The 22,296-nt window shown below is 41.4% G+C and overlaps 1 protein-coding gene across 4 annotated transcripts in view; it reads right to left on the bottom strand.

Annotated features, from left to right (window-relative positions):
• The window catches only part of TRPC3 (transient receptor potential cation channel subfamily C member 3), a 73,678-nt gene extending 51,630 nt beyond the window's left edge, over positions 1–22,048 (bottom strand). For all 4 annotated transcript variants that reach the window (XM_047856205.1, XM_047856206.1, XM_047856207.1 and 1 more), the window contains exons 1-2: positions 21,822–22,048; positions 3,798–4,569 (exon numbers count right to left, since the gene is read on the bottom strand). In XM_047856205.1, the coding sequence (XP_047712161.1) occupies positions 3,798–4,569; positions 21,822–22,048 (999 nt within the window). The remainder of the gene's footprint in view (positions 1–3,797; positions 4,570–21,821) is intronic.
• Positions 22,049–22,296: the final 248 nt, after the last annotated feature.

Below are 22,296 nucleotides of genomic sequence, written 5' to 3'. Positions count from 1 at the left end.
GAAATAAAACAAAAATTGAAATTCAACTCTAAGCAGGCTTTGTTCTATCAGATCCTTTCCCTAATAACAAAAGGAGCAGGCTAGTGTAGTGCTTAAAAGCAGAAATCTGAAGCCAGATTTACTGGGTTCAAATACTTCTTCCACCACTTATTAGCTGTAGGATCCTGTGGGATTTACTTAGCTTCTCTGATGAGAATAAGCCAACCTAATATTGCTGCTAGGAGGATTAATTGCTTAGAGCATGCTACACATGAGGTACTATAAAAATACATCCATGTTATCAGGTACAGCATGTTAGATAGAATATCTAGGTCTGGGACCCAAGGCACCTAAATCTAGGCTTAGCAGATGGGTCCTTGGCTATAGCTTTTGTTTTCTCATTTGTAAAATAAGACGTCTATACAACCAGCTGACTCCTAGAGTATCATCCTGCTTTTTGCTGTAGTGATTTTGGTTATATTTATTTACCTCTTCCTCACAGCCCTACTATGATGTAAATTAAAATTGCTTTTCTAATTTAAAGAGAAGAAAACTGAGGCATAAGGAAGGCAAATGCCCTCTTTTTAAAAAAAAAAATAAAGTGCATTATTGACTCAGAATTAAGAAATTTCACTTTGCATTCTCACAGCTTAATAAATGACTAGCTTCCTTGCCACTGACATTTGGAGGATTAGACCTAGAGTCCATTCTGTCCAATATTGTTTCTCAGAATAGCTTCAGACATCATTTACACATCCAAACTATTTCCTTAATAACCTGTCACCAAGCCGTCCTCCATTAATTTATCTAAATCTATATCCTAGAATTTTCAACCTCTTGGGGGTAATGACCTTCATATGTTTTCGGCACCATGCCTCCTGCATTCTTCAAAGAACTTTGGAAACTGCACACTGGCTAAGAACCTTCTCGGATGCACCTAAGTGATGGTGATTTGAGGGGTGAGATGCTAGATCTTACAGGCCATTGATAAGATAAAATAGATACAGGTGTCTAAAAAGGAAAAAAAATCACCTCTTTTTCACTAGGGAACATATTTTTTAATCTCAAGGCTAGTATTTGATCTCATATTTTGAACTCTTTCTCTATGGAAAGAATACAGTGAACATAGGGCAAATCAGGTTATCTGTTTGCCTCAGAAATGAGCTTCACTTCCACTGCCCTTTCCAAGCTGAGTCTCTGGGTCAGCACCGTGAAAGCACTATTTTCTCTGTCTAAAGCCCTGACTGATGGACAGGAGCGTGGGATGAGAGGGCACAGAGATGAAAGGAAGGCAGGTACTAAAGGAATAACAAGGACAGGCAGGAACAGGAAAGAAAAGCAACCTTTAGTCTGGAGGAAGACTTGTCGTCCTTAGAAACTGTAACTTCTGAGGAACCATCTATATTCAGGGTCAGAGAGGGTTATGCTACACGAGTACTTTCTGTACAGATCAGAAAAAGGAACTGTGAGATTCAGATGATCTTTGCAGATCCTTAGACACTTGGCAGCTTCATGGACGCCCTCTTTAACTCAGTAGTATTTTCTTCTGTTTTTGCCTCTGTAACATTTTCCCACATTTGAAAGGTTATCAGAGGTGACTCTTTAAGTGAGGGTAAAGGAGATTCAAAGTATCATCAATACAGACCTAGCCAGCTTCAGGAAAAAATATGAACAACAAATTTTTTAACTATCACTTCACGAAGATGACTTCTCTACACAGAATTGCAAACACTAGCCTCTTTTATAAATTATTAAAGCATAATATTAGAAAAAATTCCCTTTTGCAGAATCTCTTTTACAGATCTTCAATATATATCAAGCAAAATGAAAAAAAAAAAAAGAACAAAAACAAAAACAAAAACCCCCACAAGGTTTTGATGAGATTTGAAATAGTGGCTAATTTAGAATTACATTTTTTATTACTTTGTCAAAATAGTGATATTTACAACTATTTAACCTTGATGCTTTTCTATTTTCTCTAAACAGAATTTGAAATTTTCCATTTTCTCTGAGTCCTGTCTAAAAGAATAACTCATCTTGACTCCAAGGAAATTCATCTTTTCAAATATCACATAATGAATCTCTTCAAAGAGAGTAAATATAAGGTGATATTTATTTTTCCACATTTTCCAAAATTTTTATAATAAACGTGTAGCTTTTATATCAGAAAAATATTTAATGGAATAACAAAATTATACTTAAGGTCAGAGATCCACCAGGACAAGATGAGGGTTTATGATTAGGTAATTTGGTATGTATGGAAAAGGAAACATACAAACAAAAAAAACATGCAAAACTTTCCTACCATTTTTTAACATCTTTTTTTAAAAAAACATTTTTTTTTTAGAGCAGGTTTAGGTTCACAATAAAATTAGGAGGAAGGTACAGAGGCCTCCCACATTATCAAATCTCTCACCAAAGTGGTACATGTCTTATAATTGATAGATCTTCATGGACACATTGTAATCATACAAGTCCATAGTTCATATTAGCGTTCTGTCTTGGAATTGTACATGCTATCAGTTTGGATAAATGTATAATGACATGTATCCATCACCACGGTATCATACAGATTATTTTCACTGCCCTAAAAATCCTCTGTACTCCACTTATTTATTCCTCCTCTCCACTAACCCCTAGCAACACCGATCTTGTTACTGTCTCCACAGTTTTGCCTTTACCAGAATGTCATATAGTTGGAATCATATACTATGTAGCCTTTTCAGATTGGCTCCTTTCACTTAATGATATGCATTTAAATTTCCCCCATGTCCTTTCATGGCTTAATAGCTCATTTCTTTGTCCTAAACCATTTTCTTGCAACCCCTTAACTTGAATTATATTGCTAGTTGCATTTGTGTAAACCTCACGTAAGTATGAAAAACTGTAATAAGATCTGAAAGACAGAATAATCACTTTCTGTGATCTGAAACCACGCTACAAAGAAGATTAACTCAGCATCCAGAAAATAATTTAAGGAATTGATGTCTACAATAATCTTCTTAGGTGGACAACGGGAGACAAGAACCTGCTGAAAAACACACTGACTTTCACCAGAACCATGAAATCTCCTTGTGCCCCAGATTTAATACGTAGAACCGTCCAAAACCCATAGGAGGATGTAGTAATTGAATAAAAGATTAAAATATTCTATCATTAATTTTTTTATAAAAAATAATACCACTTAACTGGAAACAATGTTCAGAAAAAAGGCTCATTCATTAAAAAAAAAAAAAATCCGTTAATGCAAAACACTTTGCTATCCTTGTATTTCTGGGTTGACCTGAGGTCTATGGCTCACCACTCTGAATATACAGTTGTGGATTTCAGGAGAGACATTTTTGTCATATTAATAAAATTATTTTAATCATATTCCACATTAGTCTTCTTTCTACCTAAAGGCATATACAGATGTTTGGGCCAATAAACAGTACATGCAAAACCAATATCACTTCAGTGTCGTGTGGCACCATACCACTAACTATAAAAGAGGAAGGATACGGGAGGAAAAAAGTCACACCAAATTCCTCCTCTAATCAAAGGGGAGAAGTCTTGCGTTCCACTTAATGCTCACCCACACAGAGCAGCACCATAACTATAGCTCTCAGATCCAGTATATACCCATCCCCAAAGCAAATTTATCACGGCACCATGTTTAGAGGTGGAAATCATCGGTCATTTCTGAATGACATCCCAGTCCCTTGTGATTTTAAATCCACTGGGCAAAACTGATTCCAGAGCAGACTATGGAAGCCATCTGGCAGCAGCCAGGAAGGGGATGAGCATGCAGGGTCGCCAGGGTGGAGCACAGAGCTTACCTTGAACTCCTTCTCTATGTTGGCCAGCTTGGCCAACTCATTGCTGAGCTCCAAGGCGGTGAGCACTGGGTCCTCGCTAGACAAGGACAGGTACGCTGGGCTGGCCAGCCCCTTGTAGGCATTGATCCTCGAGCGTGAGTGGCTGAAAGAGTCGTGCCTCTGCTTCTCCATGCAATCTCCGCATTTGCAAAAATAGTCGTGTGGCCGCTCGATCCTGGCACCCTTCATCAGTAGCATATGCACCACCTCGTACTTCTGGCAGTGCGCCGCCAGGATGATGGGCGTGATGTCGGGAGAGAAGCGTGTGCCGTCCTCGTCGTAAGCATAGAAGTCGTCGTCCTGCAGCTCCTGCTCACAGGGGCTCAGGGTCAGGCGCTTGCTGGCTGCGAAGCCGGGGTGGTTGAGGATAGCTTCCACGATGCGCACGTAGCCCTTGCTGATGGCAAGCAGCAGGGCGTCGCCGATTCGTGCCAGGTTTTCCTTCTTGAGCAGCAGCTCTGTCACCTCCAGGTGCTCGTTGCCCACGGCCAGCTGCAGCGCGTTCTGGCCCATGTAGTCCACGCAGTTGACGTTCAATGTCTTGGACTCCTCTAGCATCTTGCGCACCACGGGGATGTTGCCGTACTCGGCAGCGTCGAGGAAGCGCTCTTCCTCAGCTGTGAGGCTGGTACCCCGGTCATTGAACATGAAAGCGGGGCCCCGGACGGCCTGGCGCCGGCCCTTCTCCCGCATCACTGTCTTGCGCCTCAGAGATGGGCTTCCCTCCATGGACCTAATCAGCAGCAATGAAAAACAACTGTAGACTATTAGGGCATAGTGCTTCCTCCTCATACCTCGCCCTTCTCAAGTACACAGCACCTACAGCAGACCTGTGACCTGCGGTCAGCTCCGTAAGTTGCTAAGCAACGTGCCTGAAATTTACACCTGTACCTAATATGGGCTGCTTGAACCCAGAGAGGAGTTGGCAGCCTATCACAACGAGGGTTCCTGTTCAGTAGAACATGGCATTCAGAAGAAACAATAATATAAACAATTTCCAGACATCTGTGCCTCCCTTGAGACCCTGGTACAGGTGTAACTCATTGGACCTTGTATAAATAACTGTACTGGTCCTAAAAGTCTTGAAAATGAAGGCCTAGCAGGTTCTTGGCACCAAAGCACTAGACTTTAAGGCTAAAGAAAGTAAATTTTTCAAGAATTAGGCCAGAAGAATCCTCTCAAGTCATTGCATATTTTTAACTAAATAAAATAATTGACAGGGGAATAAAAGCCTACTATTTAGGCCAAGGATCTTTCAGGATCTTTGTTATCTTTTTCTCTTAAGGGTATCCTGTCCCCACCCCCCCCCCCAAAAAAAAACGAGATTCATTTTTTTTCAATGACACAGGCAAGATTTAGCAATTATAAAATTAAAGCATCAATCTAAAACTTATTTTGTTGAAAACGTCTGTGACTTTGTAATAAGAGCCGTTAATTACCAATACTATATAATTGCCTGTTTGAACTAAAAGGAGATGGTATGATTTATGGTTTAAAAATAACTACTATTATTTTATGAATAAAGCAACTGGGCACTAATAGTATATCCAGAACAATGTGTACAAAATCCAAATACCAACCACATTTGTTGAGACTTAGTTGCACTATGAAAATGATCTCATTAATTGATGTGTACAGTGACTGAGTTCACATTGTGATTTCTGTGATGCTGGGTAAATTCATTTCTTCGGACTTCCTTACACATAAACAAAAATCTTTTTTAGAAGTTCCAAGTCTCTGAAAAATGATGCTAAACAATATAATTTTTAACATTGTGATTACTTTTAATGTTTCAGTGGCTATTATTCTAAGTACAAATTTACATCTTTACCCAGCTCTAACATTCTTGCTGACTGAAATTCTTATGATCGACTTCCTTTAAAATATCTGTAATTTTTGTTTTCTGTATGAGTTGCACCAAAAGTACCAGTTAAAACTCTTTCCACATTATCCACTTTTAAGGCAAATAATAATGACAAGTTAAAAGTGAATGGCTGGGGAAAAAAGGATTTCTTTCTATAATATATATTCCAGAAATACTTTCCACCATTGATAAAACAGTATTCACAGAGTCAGGGGTTGAAAACTAACTAGCGAGGACTCTATTCTCCCTGGGAGTCTGGGGGTGGACTTTAGGGAACAGGAGAACTCAGAGGCATCTACCAGCCCCTACTCAATTCTCACTTCTGCCGGCCTCAAACCAAGAGAGAAACACAGAAGGCACCAGCAGATGTTTCCCATATGGAGACCAAAGGAATGTGGCCAGGCAAACCTGGGACTACACAGGTGACATATCCAAAGAGGTCCGGAGAGGCTTGTTAACTCCAAGGGCAAGAGGGCTATGACTGGCACCCCGTTCTAACTGCTCAACTAGTGTCAGGTAATCAACTTTTAAAAATTAAATAAATATAGCATTTTTATACACACACCTTTATAAATTTACACATTTATGTACACATATGTATATACATACATATATATGTATTTGTAGCAATTTCTAGAAAGCAATACAAGAGGCTTTTAACCATAGCTATACTGGGCTCTGAGCAGTGGAACTGAGGAGCCATAGGGGAAGGGAGATTTTTGCTTTTCACTTATACCCTTCTGCACTTTTTGAATAGTTTTAACCACAGTTTGACTATTTTTACTAAAAAATAAAATTCATTTTTTGATGCTTATTTTAACCCCTTAGTTGACAAAAATTTTTAAGTAAATGTACATATTGGCAACCATTGCATTATAATCTTTCTGAAGCTAAATAAATGCCATATTAGTGGGATATGGATGTATGTTGTGTAGGGTAGCATGCAGAGTGAGGTTGTGAGTGTGTGGTGTGTGTGTAGGAGACAAGGAAGTGCAAAGCTGGGTGTGGGGGTGTTGTGTGTATATATGTGTGTGTCTGTGTGTGTTGGTATGATGATGATTTTTAGGTGGACAAGAACTGGGAAATAGCATTCACTGAACTGCATGGAAGAAAACTTTGTTTCAAGATCAAACTATGACAAGGGTTTTAAACAAATCTTGTAAAAACTGTCACTGTAGTAGTTGAGTATGTTTTATTACTATTAATGGTACTGACTTCATTGGGTTAATATTTATACTATGAAGCTACAAACTGGAACTCTTCAAATGTCTAGAATCTCCATACGGTATAAAAGATGAATTCTGCGCTTACCAACGACAATGTATTGACATTTTCTATAATACAGAATATATATGCAGAGTATATATGTTTGAAGAATTCCAATCTCTACTCAGGTTATCGTTGGGGAAATAAACACATTATTAAAGTGCTACCTCTTAATGGAAAGGTCTCTTTATTTAGTGATTGCTATCTAAAAAGAAAATCACTTATAAAAAACCCACCTTTTCTCCCCAAAGAGTTGATGTGAAAATACCAGAATATGATTCTTCAATGAATTTTTCTTTGCATTGCTTTGTACTCAAAAGTTTTTTTCTTAGAATTTCTCCCTCTTTAAGAACCAGTATCTCTATATTGTATATTTGAGCTGAAACGTGGGATTTTAGTACTATACAACACAAGTCACATGAGTCATTTTGATGTTGTCTTTAAAACATTCTAACACTGAGTTAAGTGTGAAGTCATATTTCTGAATTAGAACAAATTATACGGCTATTTCAAAATAAAAGAGCTGATCTAATGCTACTTCATGGTAAATCCACATAGCAAGTATCTTTCTTTCTTTCTTTTTTTAACTTTTCTTACAGTATTAAGACAAGCTTAATTAATCTGGAATGATAGAATGGTATGAGCCACATTGAATGCAACTCATCCACAATTCATAAACATGGCTCCAATCTCAGCTAGTTTTGACAGGGCATCTCCTCTAGCATGAGAAATAAGGAAGAAATGTGGGTGAATGGAAGAGAATGCTTCACTTTAGTAATACTAACACTAAAATCATTTTTCCAGACATTTCCTACCTTCGGATCCCCACCCAATGGCCTGACTCATTCAGCACTGCAAGGGTACATTGTGCAGGGCCTTCTTTCTTGTAAAAGCATTGGAGTACCACTGACCTAAACCAGATGCTTTACAAGTCCCTGTGCAAGCTCAGGCTGATAGGGATGGCTGGTAATATCTGACTGCTAATGGACTGAATTGTGTCCTCACACAAATCCATATGTTTAAGCTCGAACCCCAGTGTGATGTCATTTGGGGATGAGGCCTTTGGGAGGTTTGGAAGGTAATTATGATTAGATGAGATTATGAAGGCAGAGTCCTCATGATGGGATCAGTGCCCTTGTAGGAAGAAATAACAGAGAGGGTTGCCTGGATGACTCAGTTGGTTAAGGCTTTGACTTTGGTTCAGGTCATGATCTCACAGTTTCTGGGTTTGGACCCCATGTCAGGTTCTGTGCTGACAGCTCGGAGCCTGGAGCCTGCTTCGGATTCTGTGTACCTCTCTCTCTCTTTGCCTCTCTCTCTCTCTCATAAACATTAAAGAAGAAGCAGAAGCAGAAGCAGAAGAAACAGAGAGCTCTCACATTCTTTCCTTCCCTCACTCTCTCCCTACCTCAAGCCAGAAGAGAGAACTCTCACTAGAACCTGACCATACTGGCACCATGATCTTGGACTGCCAACTTCCAGAACCATAAGAAAAAAAAAAAAACACTTCTGTTGTTTAAGCCACCCAGTCTATAGTACTTTGTTGATAGCTCACGCTGAGTAAGACGGTGACGATACATCTTAAGGAAAAAAAAATTTTTTTCATCCTTTATGAAAGAAATTTTGGGTTCTTGTTACTTCTCCAAACACTTAAGCAAATAAAAAGTTTTTCTAAAAAATATTTTGGTGTATCCAAAGGCAACCCTTTGCTCCATTCCATTCAGAGGCAAAAATACAAGTAATACTCCTCAGGTTTCATAACTTTGACATCATCTGACTTCAAACAGTGTTTCTCTAAGTGAGGGCCACCCACCCCAGGATCACTTGGAGCTCCTATTAAAATGCAGATTGCTAGGCCTCATTTTAGATGAACTAAATCAGAATCTTTCAGGGGCGTGGCTCTGGAATATATATTTTAAATGAGCATTCTTTGCAATTCCTATGCACAGTAAAGGTTGGGAACCTAAAAACATAAAAACAATGACATTATCCTGGATCAACGACCCCAGACTATGAGGCCTTTTAAACATCTGTCACACTGGCCCTGCCAAAAGCAAAGCTGAAACAACACATGTGAGCAGTGGAGCCTGAGGGACAAATGGCCTTACATGCATTTAGGTTCCCTATGTTTTACTAACATGTAACATTTCAGGTCCAGGAAGCAAGTCACATGAATCACAGCAAATAAAAAGCCTGTAAAATGCCTCACCAGTGACCATTTAATGTCATGCCCTTGCCTGTTTCAAGGATTTATATTTTTAAAAGGTTACTAGGCCTTCTTCAAAACTACACTTAACAGGTTAAAGAGGTTGTCCATTATTGTATCCATTTACTATAGTCATCCTAGAATTGTGTATTAATAGGCCTCTCTCTCCAGATGAGTTTGCTTCCTCTACTCTAGTAATGTATAAACTGTATATAACCCTTGCCTTTTTTTCTTTTTTCTTTTTCTTCTTTCTTTCTTTCTTTCTTTTGCCCAGGAAATCTAGTAATTTAGTTTAGATCTAAAAGTTCTCAGTGACCATCACTATTCTACCCCAGATTTTTGGTACAGTCTTTCCCTTCCTCCTACATGATTTTTCATATTGATATAAAATGAATTATCCTATGTACCATGTGTTTTAAAGCTATTATATGGTTATATTAATTCTTTTTTAAAAAATAAAGTATTAATAAATACTCCCTCATATTGTGCACATATTCTTGGATGGTCAGGTCATGCTTTATTTCTCATTATCTAGTGACCCACAGGGAGTAAGTATTCAATAAATATCTGTTCCACTGAGTTTCCAAACCTCCTTCCAGGCTCTGTCCTCTCCTTTGACCTCATATCCCATATGTACAATTATGTATCCCCTGGTCACTCTAAAATGTCCCACCTCACCCTCTCCCTTAACCAGCACCCCCTCCTAACATTTGCATCTCAGGCTGGTTATTCAGGTTTAACAATTTTAAGGTCATCTATGACTCACCATCTTGATGTTCTCAGAGTTCTGAAGCTTTTCCTTTGATATTTATTGAGTACTTACCCCCTGTGGGTCACTAGATAATGTACTGGACCCTCCCTTCCAATTCTCATTGTCAGCACCATCTTCCAGATCTTTAACCAATCATATTTGGATTATCACAACAGCTTTCCAACAGAGATGGCATGAGGGAAGGCTACTACTAAACTTTACTGGGTACTTGGTATATATATATATATATATATATATATATATATATATATATATCATACATATATATATGTTTTTGTACGCTATCATATTTAATTCTCATAACAATGTTATGAAGCAGGTATTATTTCCCTTTCATAGATAAGAAAACTGAGATTTAGAAAAATTGCCCATGGTAATACACATAGAAAAATGCAGATCTGGGCTTCAACTTGAGGTCTGTCTGACTCCAGATTCTTTCCAGTACCACATGCTGTTCTTGATTTTCTTCCTTGTACGCCACAGCCATCCCAGCATCTTGCTCTTTTTAAACTCTGCTTTTACTCTCACACTTCTCTTAGACAAGAACAGCAAACAAAATAGAATTCTCCAGTTGACTTTCAAGGATGCTGACTAGTCAACCTTGTTTTCCTTGCTCCTCAGATTCATTCTTCACTGTCCTATAAACATATTATCGTGCTTATTTCTATACTATCAAGGGTATTTCTATACCATCAAGGGTATTTTTGGAAATATTAGCAAGGTGCTTTTCTCTTTTGTCTTTCCAAAAACAGTGTCCTCACCCTGGTTGACCTTACTGTGGGGATAGCAGGGGAGGTGGAGGGGTGTGAGTGGTTAGAGTTAGGTGCCTATGTTTAGGGAAGAAGTAGAGAGCACAAATTTTAGAGGAGTGCAAAGAGAAATATCAAGGTAATTTTCAGCTTTTTGCAGGAAAAAGAGGAGTTTTCATGCAGAATTTAGGAAAAAGAGAAATTGTCTTGAGGAAGGATTTTCTCTGTTCCTTTATTTCTCTAATCAGTTCTGAAGGAACCTGATCAGAGAATGCTCTCATCAGGCAGACAAGATAGCTCTCCCACTTTTGACAGCAAAGCTATGATACTTCCTGTCCTGACAGAAGAAAGAAATAATAGAGGGGAAGGAAAAGTTAAGATGTGGATCCAAGAAAGTGAAGAACCACTGAAGGCAGGAGATCTGGGACAGCCCAGCCTGATTAAGTAGGGAATGGTGTGGGCTTTCTCAAGCTACCCTCAGTTCCCCTGTGGTGCAACCCGGCACTGAGAACCAGAGAGCCTGCTCCCAGACTAGGACACCACTAGTGCTGTAAGCTCTATTAGAGCTCTGTAGCTCATGGGAGCTAAACTGAAACCATATACACCAAGGAGCATATCTGGGTTATAACAAAGGCAAGTTACCAAGATCAAGTTATTTTCACTGACAAGCAGCACCCGAGCAGACAATGAACATTGCCCAGAGACCAGAAGCATCAGACAACTCTTTCTTTCCTCAAGGGAACACATAAGCTCCCTTCCCCAGTGCCCAGGTGCTACAGAGGAAGCAGGAGGGTGGCTGTTTGAGATTCTGAGTTATTTTATCCAAGTGAGAGGCTATTTATTAAAAAGAAAAATCACTTTATCATATCAAACTAGGATCAATGACATTGGCTTCACAGCATCTCTACAGAATGCCCTCAACTAAGAGTGTATACATAAACCATAAAGAGACCATGCCCCCTTGTAGGGATTGGGAGGAAGAATTAGTAAGAAAATGTCCCTTAGATATAAGCTCAGGGCACAAGGAGACATTGTTAGTTGACTTAATCCCTGTGATAATGTAGAGCAAGTCTTCCCTCTTGTTAACTCACATAACTGCTTAATTGATTAATTAACTTAATTAATTTATTGATTGCTTAATTCACTTGTGGAATGAGAATAAGTATCTGTTTAGCAAGCAAAACAAAAACAAAAACAAAATTAAAAAAAACTAATTTAAACCACACATTGGACAATTGGTTCATTTTTTTTCCTCTCCTGGTCAGCAGGTAGGAGACTCAAGGGAAAGACCTGTTACAGGTAGATTATAGGAGCTGCTCATCCAAGTTGTTCTGGTTTCTTGACCCTGCTACACCTACACTTCTAAAACAAACAAAAGGCTGTTCTTTTTGTTTCTATCCTTAGGCCTACTCACATTTCTGCCCAATTGATCCAACGTCTATAGACAAAGAGATTCAGACAGAATGGTAAGTAACTTCCTCAAGGTCACTAAAGGATAAAGAAGAGAGCTCAGAGGTCCTCTCCCAGGCTTTTTATTCTCTACCATGCTGTCTCCAGGGAATAAGAAAAATATGAATAAAGGTTGCAAATCAAAATAACATTATTAAAATGTATGCTTAGCTTATGTTTGGGAACATTTGGGTTCTATAAAGAACAGCTTCAAAAATTGCTCTTTGGATTGAATCACAATCTCTTTAGCACTCATCAACAAATGAACATTATTAAAGAAGTCAAATACTTTACTGAAATAAAGAAACAGTCAACTACTCAATCCATCTAGCAAGGAAGCAAGCAGAGTAATAACACCATCAATGTGAGCCAAAGCAATGAGAATAACACCCAAGTTGTTTTGACTAAGCAGTTCACCACACTGAAGAAAGTGAATGTGCCAACCAGCCAGGATCCAGTCTGTAATTCTGTGAAGGCCAAGAAGAGCAGAAGGAGCCACAGAAGATAAGTAGCGAGAAAAGCTCAGAGAGGGAGGGAAAGTGTTAGAGAGCAACCACCATGCCACAGTGTCGGGGGTGGTGATAATTGGAAGTGATGATGAGGGCGGGAAGCAGCAGGCACTGACAAAGGACAAGAAAGCCAGAGAGGAAAAGTCAAAAAGTAGACAAACCCCATAGTCCCCCTGGCAAGCAGGCAGCTGTCAGTCAATGTCCTGCCTCCGGAGACACTCAACATCTACATAGCACGGTTTACGAGTGAGTGTGCTAGCAAGGAGGAAAGGGCGTCTCACAAACAGCCTCAAGAGTGTCACCAAAAACACGTTTTGAAAATCTCTTAATATACGTATTTGTAGATGGCAAGAACTACTGAACTACTGAACTTCAGTAGCCCCCAGGGGCACCAGTACTCAAGGCTAGAGGAAGGCAGCCCCATCTGTTCAACTGTTTGGTAGACAGGGTCCAGGGACGGGCAGTCCCAGGCCCCACACCGCCTACTGCTGAGCCCACATCTACTGACATCACAAACAGCTCAATAACATATTATCACAGTAGCAACCAAACCAACAAGATGAGGAGCTCCATTTAAGAAACAGGAAAGCACAGCTTTCACTTCTAAGGATTCTCATTGCAGGCAAAAATTAATAGGTAGCAATTCCAGCACTTACAAGTCTGGAGAGATATCTGGGTCTCCACAGTAATTAATTTCCTGACAGTTTCTGTTGTCCTGTGCTATATTCAGAATACTCTAGGTATGAGTTTAATAAATCTATTAGACAATGCTAATTTGGGTATATGCTAAGTCAGAGACAAGAAGCTGTTGTATATTTAAGGAGGGAAGCTCCAATCTCCTCTCTTTGTCACCTTCCCAGTCATCCTTCTCATGAAAGCTCTTTGCCAGACCCCTCAACAGCTAAAACCAGAAAAACAAAAAGGCCATTTAACAGTGTGTTCCTTCCTCTAGAAGTTCAGTGCAGGCAGAGGTGAAGACCCCTAATCATTGCCTGCATGATTTGATAATACTTCTAAACGCATGTGCCTTCTGGAACTTAGATGCTTCTGCTTCCAGGAACTATATTTTGTGTATAACTCTGTTAGCTGTTAAACTGACTCTTACTTTGTTTTGTGATTGTCTGCTTTCATGCCTGGCTCTTCAGTAACATCTGTAAGAGCAGAGACTGCCTTTCTTTATCTATAAAGAGTTAAATGCCTGGCTTTTAGTACATGGCTGGTGAGTATCCATCTATCGGAGCCATGACTGCACAGATGCGTGAGTGCTTAAACCCCCTGACTGAATACCCAGGGGACAAACAATCTTCTCCTCCAGGCTAAAGAAAACCTTTGGTTACACACGATAATATACAGAAATAGTGGTGGAGGAGAATTAGAATAATTTTCTTATTAAAAAAAGTAATGAATAATACAAAATAATAATCAGAAGTTAAAGTAAACAATTATTCTTTCAAAGCAGATTTCTGCTTTATCACATTTAATTCTTAGTGATACCACAAAAAGTATCTGATGAACTCCACATCTCTTGATTTTGATATTAAAATTATGTTTGTAAGGATAATATGGGGGCACACCAAGGATAAAACTTAGAATTGATAACCTCTAATAATGAAGCTTATCTATAAAAATAAACTCTTTCACAATACTCTCTAAAACTAATGTTTATTATTTCAGGAACATTAAATGACAATGAAATTAGAATTCAAATGAATTCAATGTATAATTGAACAGGAATTGAGATAAAACAAACTCAATAATAAAATCAAAAACTTCTACTGACCCAAGAGAAGTTCATATTTGGCTATTTAAATATATTAGATGCTATTATATGTATTATATTATATTTATTATTATTCTATACATAGCTTTATATATATATATAACATAAACATAAATAATATATATTATATATGTAGACCTTTAATATTACTAGAAGCAAGGGATCTGGTTTTCTATCACTATCATCTATATCCTAAGTCAAAAATCTGAGGTTTTTGGATGCTTGCTCCTGCCTCATCACCCTCAACCTACTTTTCAGCAGAGAACCCATATGCATCAGTACTATTTGACAAAACGTAATCAGAAATGCAAAACTGGTATAGAATATTAGCATTGCCATGCCCTTTCCTTAATGGGTCATATACTTGTGGACACTTAAACCTCATTTTTTAAAAAGGTCTAAGACCAAATCCGTGCTGTCAACTATTATTTGAATAGTGCAAAGAGGGAAAGTTTTATTTTTTAATAGGGGATTTTTTTTATGACTAGGTAACTGTAGACAAACATCCTTGACCTAGATGCTAAATTAAAGACAAAACACTATCATAATCCTAAATATTCTCATAAAGTCACTGCTGAGCCCCATATGCACAAGTGTGAGGTTGTCCACCCATGGTTCACAACTCCAGATCTTCTATCTGTGGCCAGACTCCTACATGCTCACCCTGCACAGACCACTAATCTGTTTCCCCTGCCAGACTTCTACTGCGCAGTGTTGATAAGGAAGACTGTTGGTCAAGAAAAGAGCCTTCCGCCTCAGAAGACTGCTAAGCAGCCATTCACCATTACCCGAGCATGCCACCCCCCCCCCCCAGGAGGCAATCTCAATCCTGAGGCAAGAAATTCAAAGTATTCCTTCCTACCAAGAGCCTAGTAGCCCAATAAAAACTGGTTTCTTCCTCCCGTTATATTTCTTGTGGTGTTTTATTTCCTACCTTCAAATGTGGTAAGGATTTATGGGATTGTAGGCAAAGGCAAAGCTCAAAGGTTAAGAATACTGAGAGAGAGAGGAGGGGTGGGGAGAGAGAGAACAGACAGACATTTGTTATCCTAGGGCAGTAATAAAAAAATCCCTAAAATTCTAACCCCACCATAAAATGATGCTCCAGTCCGAGTCTAGGATCCTCTCACCACTTTGATAATAAGAAAGAGAAAACCATAAATGATATTTGGCAGGAGGTCAATTACATCTTGAGATATTCTTTCCTCCTTTTTGTTTCCATTCTTAGTCCTCCTACTTAGCTTACAAACTTTCTCAAGTTGATCGGCCATCAGCAGTCAAATTGAAATGATGAACTAATTGGATCTCATAAATGAATTAATACTAATTAGTAGTGTCCTGTGTCATTCCTCCCAGGAGTAAATGCATTTTTAAATTTCTCTGAGGAAGAGAAAAAAGCTGAACCCAAAGGAGGCCAAGGTGTGAACAGCACAGTGCTAAGAGCCTAGAGATTTCAAATGACCTGGGGCTGCTATGAATTAGAGGTCACACTTCAGCTTCAGTTTCTCAATTTGTAAAAGAAAAGACTGGGTTAGATAAAATCCTTTGCAACTCAAAAGTTCTATTTTTTTTCCCCAAAATATTCTATATTAGTTAAATTCAGGAAGTGTGGTACTAAGATGACTTTAGGTGGGGGAGTTCAGACGACCTTCACATCACACTGTATAGGTTACCAACTATGCCATCTGCCCAATAAAATCAGACATGATTAAGAATATTCTTCCTTCTGCAATCTTGGCCTGTTAATAGCACAGTTTTCATTGGGGCTTAAAAAACACATGAGACACAATTATAGGGATATTTGGTTTCAAGATGATTGAACAAAGGCCTCTCTTCCCCTTTCTCCTCTCCAAAATTACCCCCTTAAATATCAAGGAAAACAAAGAAAAGTAACACAAATTTCATCTTCCATGGAACTGGAAGACACTCGTAGCATCTCCAACTACACAATGCATGAAGTTGGAAAGAAGATGAGTTGGAAGAAAAGGAAATGATTTAGTGGGGATAAGGAAGGTCCAACCAGAGTGCCTATAACAAGAAGCAAGCTAATCCACTCTGCTTGATGCCAGAAAAGCCCAGAAATGGAAGACAAAAGAAATACCAGCAAGTAGAGATGAGGCAGGAGCCCAAAATAGGGGGATTTGGCTGAAAGTCTATATACAGAGTAGGTGGAAACTCTTTCCCCAGATTTCTACCCCCTTACAGATATGATCAAGTGACAACCCTTACCCCTGTAATAAAGATAGGATGTGAAATCTCCAGAAATAGAAATAGAGAGCTCTAAATGTGGGGATACCAGGCCCAAGGGAGGGCAGGCACCAAGAACAGGGGATCCCTTCCCAGTTCCAGCATGAAGTATTATATAAACACAAATTGCTGCTTTTGTTGGGACACACTTTTGGCAGCACTTTCTCTGAAGAAAAACTAAACAGAATCTTCTTTTCCAGAAGTCTTTCTTTTTTTAAAGATAACACCACTGAGAACTCTAATGATTTTGTGCACATGTTAATTTCAACAAGAATTGATTTGTCTTTCTTTTATTAAACATTTTTAAGGGGCGCCTGGGTGGCGCAGTCGGTTAAGCGTCTGACTTCAGCCAGGTCACGATCTCGCGGTCCGTGAGTTCGAGCCCCGCGTCAGGCTCTGGGCTGATGGCTCGGAGCCTGGAGCCTGCTTCCGATTCTGTGTCTCCCTCTCTCTCTGCCCCTCCCCCGTTCATGCTCTGTCTCTCTCTGTCCCAAAAATAAATAAATGTTGAAAAAAAAAATTTAAAATTTGTATTTATTTTTGAGAGAGAGAGAGACAGAGGATGAGCAAGGGAGGGGCAAAGAAAGGGGGAGACACAGAATCTGAAGCAGGCTCCAGGCTCTGAGCTGTCAGCACAGAGCCCCACGCGGGGCTCGAACTCACGGACCACAAGATCATGACCTGAGCTGAAGTCAGACGCTCAACCGACTGAGCCACCAGGCGCCCTGAGAAAATCCTTTTTAAACTTCATTGTATTTTTAAGAATAATTAAGTATTTTGATGTCGAACTTTCTATTTAATTAATGATAACCATATTTTTAAAATATATTTTTAATGTTTATTTATTTGGGGGGGAGGGGCAGAGAGAGAAGGAGACACAGAATCCGAAGCAGGCTCCAGGCTCTGAGCTGTCCACACAGAGCCCGACACAGGTCTTGAACCCATGAACCATGATCATGACCTGAGACAAAGTTGGACACTTAGCCAACTAAGCCACCCTGGTGCCCTGATTCTTCTTTCTTAAAGTAGACTCATCAGGTGCCTAGGTGGCTCAGTCGGTTAAGTGTCTGTTGATTTCAGCTCAGGTCATGATTTTACGGTTTGTGGGATCCAGCCCTGCATCGGGCACTGCACTGCCAGCAAGGAGCCTGCTTGGGATTCTCTGTCTCTCTCTCCCAATTTCTCTCTCTCTCTCTCTCTCTCTCTGCCCCTCCCCCACTCGTGCTCTTTCTCTCAAAATAAATAAACTTAAAAAAAATAAAAGGAGACTCATAAATTTCTCTCTTGATTTATCAAGTACTTTCCAACTGTGAATCAATTCTTCCCTTTTCTTGAAACTTCTTTCTAAGCAGCCTTGCCTTATTACCCACCTTATCCTTCATCTTCTTCTGTGTCCTCTATTTGCTACTCTTTCTCTCCACTCTCTAAATAACAACAAAAATTCCCTCAGAATAGGGAGTCAAGAGCTCTCTTTGTTTCTCTCTCCACACTTTCTTTGGGTAATATATACTCCCATCAGCCAGTAGATTCTCAAATTCTCTCAAGCTTTAAACTTGTATTTCCATCTTCCTGCTTGACACCTCTATCAGAATTATCTGAAAAATCAGGCCCTCCTCTTTGTTCTTTTCTTTTCAACAATGACATCAATGATCTTAGTTATCTAGGTCAAAATCACCAAGTCATCTCTGACCCTGCCTTCTCTTTAAACCCTTGTGGGCAGTTAGTTGCTTATTTCCATAGATGCTCTGTGTATTCTCTCTTCCAACCTCTCCCCCTTTCCATCCCCTAGTACTACACTATTACAGATCCTAATCTCAGCCCCTAATTTATTTATTCACATTCTGTCAACTGCCACTACAATCCATTCTGCTCTCAGACTGGCTTTAATCAAATTGCTGCTGCTTTGTAATCATTAGTGGCTCCCTTTTGCCTCCTCCTGGCAAGATCCTTATATTAATGCCCAAACCAATGCATCCAGCTAAATCTCACTGCTCACCTACACATCCTATATGTTCTTTAAAAAAATTTTTTTTAAGTGTTTATTCATTTTTGAAAGACAGAATGTGAGCAGGGGAGGGACAGAGAAAGGCAGCGGGAGACACAGAATCTGAAGCAGACTCCAGGCTCTGAGCCATCAACACAGAGCCAGACGTGGGGCTTGAACTCACGAATCATGAGATCCTGACCTGAGCCGAAGTCAGACGCTTAACCAACTGAGCCACCCAGGAGCCCCGACATATTCTATGTTCTAACCAAATTCAATTAATATTCCTCAGACATGCCTAGCATTTTGAGGGGAGAGCTTCAATTAATTTATCATTCTGTCTCTGTCTCCTATCTTTCAAGGCCCATAAAGGTTTCCTTGATTTCTGACTTTACATAGTGGGTCTCTCCTTTACACTTGATCCTTCATAGTTCCACCCTTGTGTGTATGTTTTTATGGTGCTTATTTTACTCTAATTCATAATAGCTCATGCCCAGTTTCATTTCCATCTCTCCTTCGTGAAATTTTAAACTCTTTGAATGCAGAAAAATTGTCATACTCATCTTTGGGGCTTGCCGTACCTAACCTGCAGTTTGCACATGCAAATGCTTAAGAAATGTTTTTGAATCTGGGGTGCCTGGATGGTTCAGTCGGCTAAGTGTCCGACTCTTGGTTTTGGCTCAGATCTTGATCTCACAGTTTGTGAGTTTGAGCCCCACATCAAGCTCATGCATCAAACCACATGGGATTCTCTCCCTCTCCTTCTCTCTCTGCCCCTCCCTGCTCATGCGTTCTCTCTCTCTCGCTGAAATAAATAAATAAGCTTTAAAAAAAAGAAATGATTTTGAATCGAAACTCATGAGAAGTACCTTCATATACCTTTTTGGAGTTTCATCAGATATTTAATAGCTAAGACTGAAAATGAGGTAATCTTGCCAATGACATACTACTTGCTCCTAGGTTTGCAAACAACTGGGATAAAGAAAGTCTTGGTTTGAATGAATAGTTGAATCAAGAGTTCTATCAAAGGACTTTTAAAATTTCTTGTTAGTAATGTAACAGATGACATTCTTTCTCCTAAGTCAGTCTGTTTAAAACTCCCAGATGGAACACTGGAGCATGGAGCAGTGAAATGAGCAACAGGATTACCCTGAGGAATTTTTTTGGTCAAAGTGAGACTCTATCCTGAGCATCCTGGCTGAATTTTAAATTCAGCTGCTCTATTCTGCCTACTGAAAATGACCCTGGGGCTTTGAGAGACTGGTTGTCCTGCTCCAGTGCCAACATAGGGTTGCTGTGTTTGCTTTCTGAGCTGTTACATTCTTGCCATATTCTACTTGAAGGTGGAATAAAGAGCTGATTTCTGCTACAGATATCAAACTAGTGCCTGATGTTACAAAATGACAGGACTCAGACATGGAGAGCTTGCTGCCCTACCTCTCAAAGAAACATTTATTGTGTCCTTAAAATGACTGGGTCTTCTCAACTGCTTTACAAAGTAAACACACTACCACGTTTACTTGTTGAATTATGTAAAGTCAGAAAATGGGGGGAAAATGTTCTAATAGAAAAAAAAAAGTCTACAGTGGAACTTGCTTCAGTGCTTTGTGTAATTGGCCTCAAATTTCAAAAGGCAAAGTGAGTAATCTCTGCTCCACCCTACTTTCTCAGATTAGAGTTCTGTGGTGTCCATTTAGTGTGGATTTAAGGTAAAAGAAAAATAAATAATCAAGAAATTGGTAAAAGGAAAAACAGACAATGTCTTAAAATCTTAGGGAGGCTGGGAAGCGAGCTGGCAGGGCTTTAATCCCTCACGATATACCTTCCTTCCATTTCCTGGACCATTTCCTCTCCAGGCTAATCTTCAGCAGTAATTGAACCACATCAGGATGCGTCGCTCATTTTAAATCAGAACCCTTTCCTAGGCGATCTACTCCTAGCCACTGACTCTGGGTTTATAGGCAAATCCTGCAGGGCCAGGAGCAGGCTCTGAGCGAGCAGAGCAATGCGAGATTAGGTCGGTCTGGAGGTCGCCACGGAGGCCTGGGACCAGGGATGTGGCAGCTCGAGGGCGGCAGGGGGCACTGCATAACCTCGGTCCCCTCACGTAGCCCGTTACCCGTTTTACCCCACCCAGACGGTTAGGGCTGCCCGCCACGTCTGACCTCAAGTTCTCTACCTAGGTCTGTGCGTTTTTCCTAAAAAAGACAGTAAGCCCTGTGGCACGCCCAACGTGTGGGACACGAGAAATGCCATGGAGCCTATAAAACTAAGCACTCTCTTTTGCATCCTCTCTGCGTCTCGTAGCTGCTAAGGATGTCTCCAAGATCTGGAAATTAAGAAAAGTTGCTCTTTCTCACACACTACAGTGCCGGCATTTATCTTCCTTTAAAAAGAAAACAACTACTGACCCCGGGCCGCCTGGGAACTACAGCCAAAGTTGTCATTAAACGGTTCCTGCGGCTGCCCTGCGCCCACTCTCCCGTGGGGATTTGGCTTCAGTATGCCCCCAACTGTGAATGGACCGTCGAGAAACGGGGCGACCCGGCAAACCTACACTCACACTGCGTAGAGCACACCTTCCTTCCCTTCCCTTCCCTTCTCCCCGCTGCCCTGCCCGGGCCTCAGACGGCGGAGAGCTTCATGGGGGACACGGGTTCCCAGGGTGGTTCCACGCTGAGAAGCTGGGGGGGAGGGGGTCGGAGTTCGAGGGCGCGCCTGGCTTTGTGCAGACCTTCCCATTCTCCGACTTCCTAGGGTAAGCTCGGGGTGCATCTGCTGAGGGGTCCTAGCCTATGGGACAGTAGTGCTTGTGTAGGAGAGGACGTGTCTGTTTACTGGAAATTGAGTCTGGCGTCCGTGCTGTCCGTCCACGGGGCCGTTCCGTGCGCTTGAGCCGGGACAGAGCTCCAGCCACGCCTTCAGCGGCCCCCAAGTCCCTCCACAAAGCAGAACCAAGGGGACGAGCCCCGGACCGAGGTCCGCACCCCTACATCGCCCCGAACAGAACTGCCGTGCCGTGCCGCGCCGGGAGGCGTTTTGGGGTCCCAGGCACTTCGCAGGTTGGCCGGGAGCGCGCCTTCCCGCCCCCCCACCCCCTGCCGCCCCGCCGGGCACTGCCCTCCCCAGGCGCGGGCCGCGGGCGGGCCGGGTACTCACATGTCCAGCCCGGGGGAGAAGCGCTGCGGGCAGTAGCTGTGCGCTTCCCGCTGTGAGGGCGCCGAGCGCGGCTCCAGCCCCCCGTTGACGCCCCTCCAGCCCCGCCGGCGGCGCTGCGGCTCCGAGCCTTCGTCCTCACCCTCCTCCTCCCCCTCCTCTTCCTCCTCCTCCGGCGCGGGGAAGGTCACCCTCGCTTGCTCCTTGCACTTCCTGACCTTGGTGGACATCGCGCCCGCCGCGGTCGGAGCGCGGGGATGCCGGCTGCCCGCCGCCGCCGCCGCCGCGCGGTCTGGCCGCGGCACCCCTTCCCCGCCGCCGGCCCCTCCGGCAGCCCCCGGCAGCCCCGGGCGGGAAATCTGCAGGAGAGAACGGCGCGGGAGGACGCCGAGCAGTCAGAGGCGGGAGCCAAAACCCAGTCGCCGCCGCCGCCGCCCACCATGAAACCGTGGGAGCGGGCGCCGCGGCTGTGGCTGCG

The sequence above is a fragment of the Prionailurus viverrinus genome, chromosome B1 (genome assembly GCF_022837055.1).
Source record: "Prionailurus viverrinus isolate Anna chromosome B1, UM_Priviv_1.0, whole genome shotgun sequence".
Classification (NCBI taxonomy): domain Eukaryota; kingdom Metazoa; phylum Chordata; class Mammalia; order Carnivora; family Felidae; genus Prionailurus; species Prionailurus viverrinus.
Note: the sequence above shows the minus strand (reverse complement) of the source record. Positions and strands in the feature narration are given on the sequence as shown.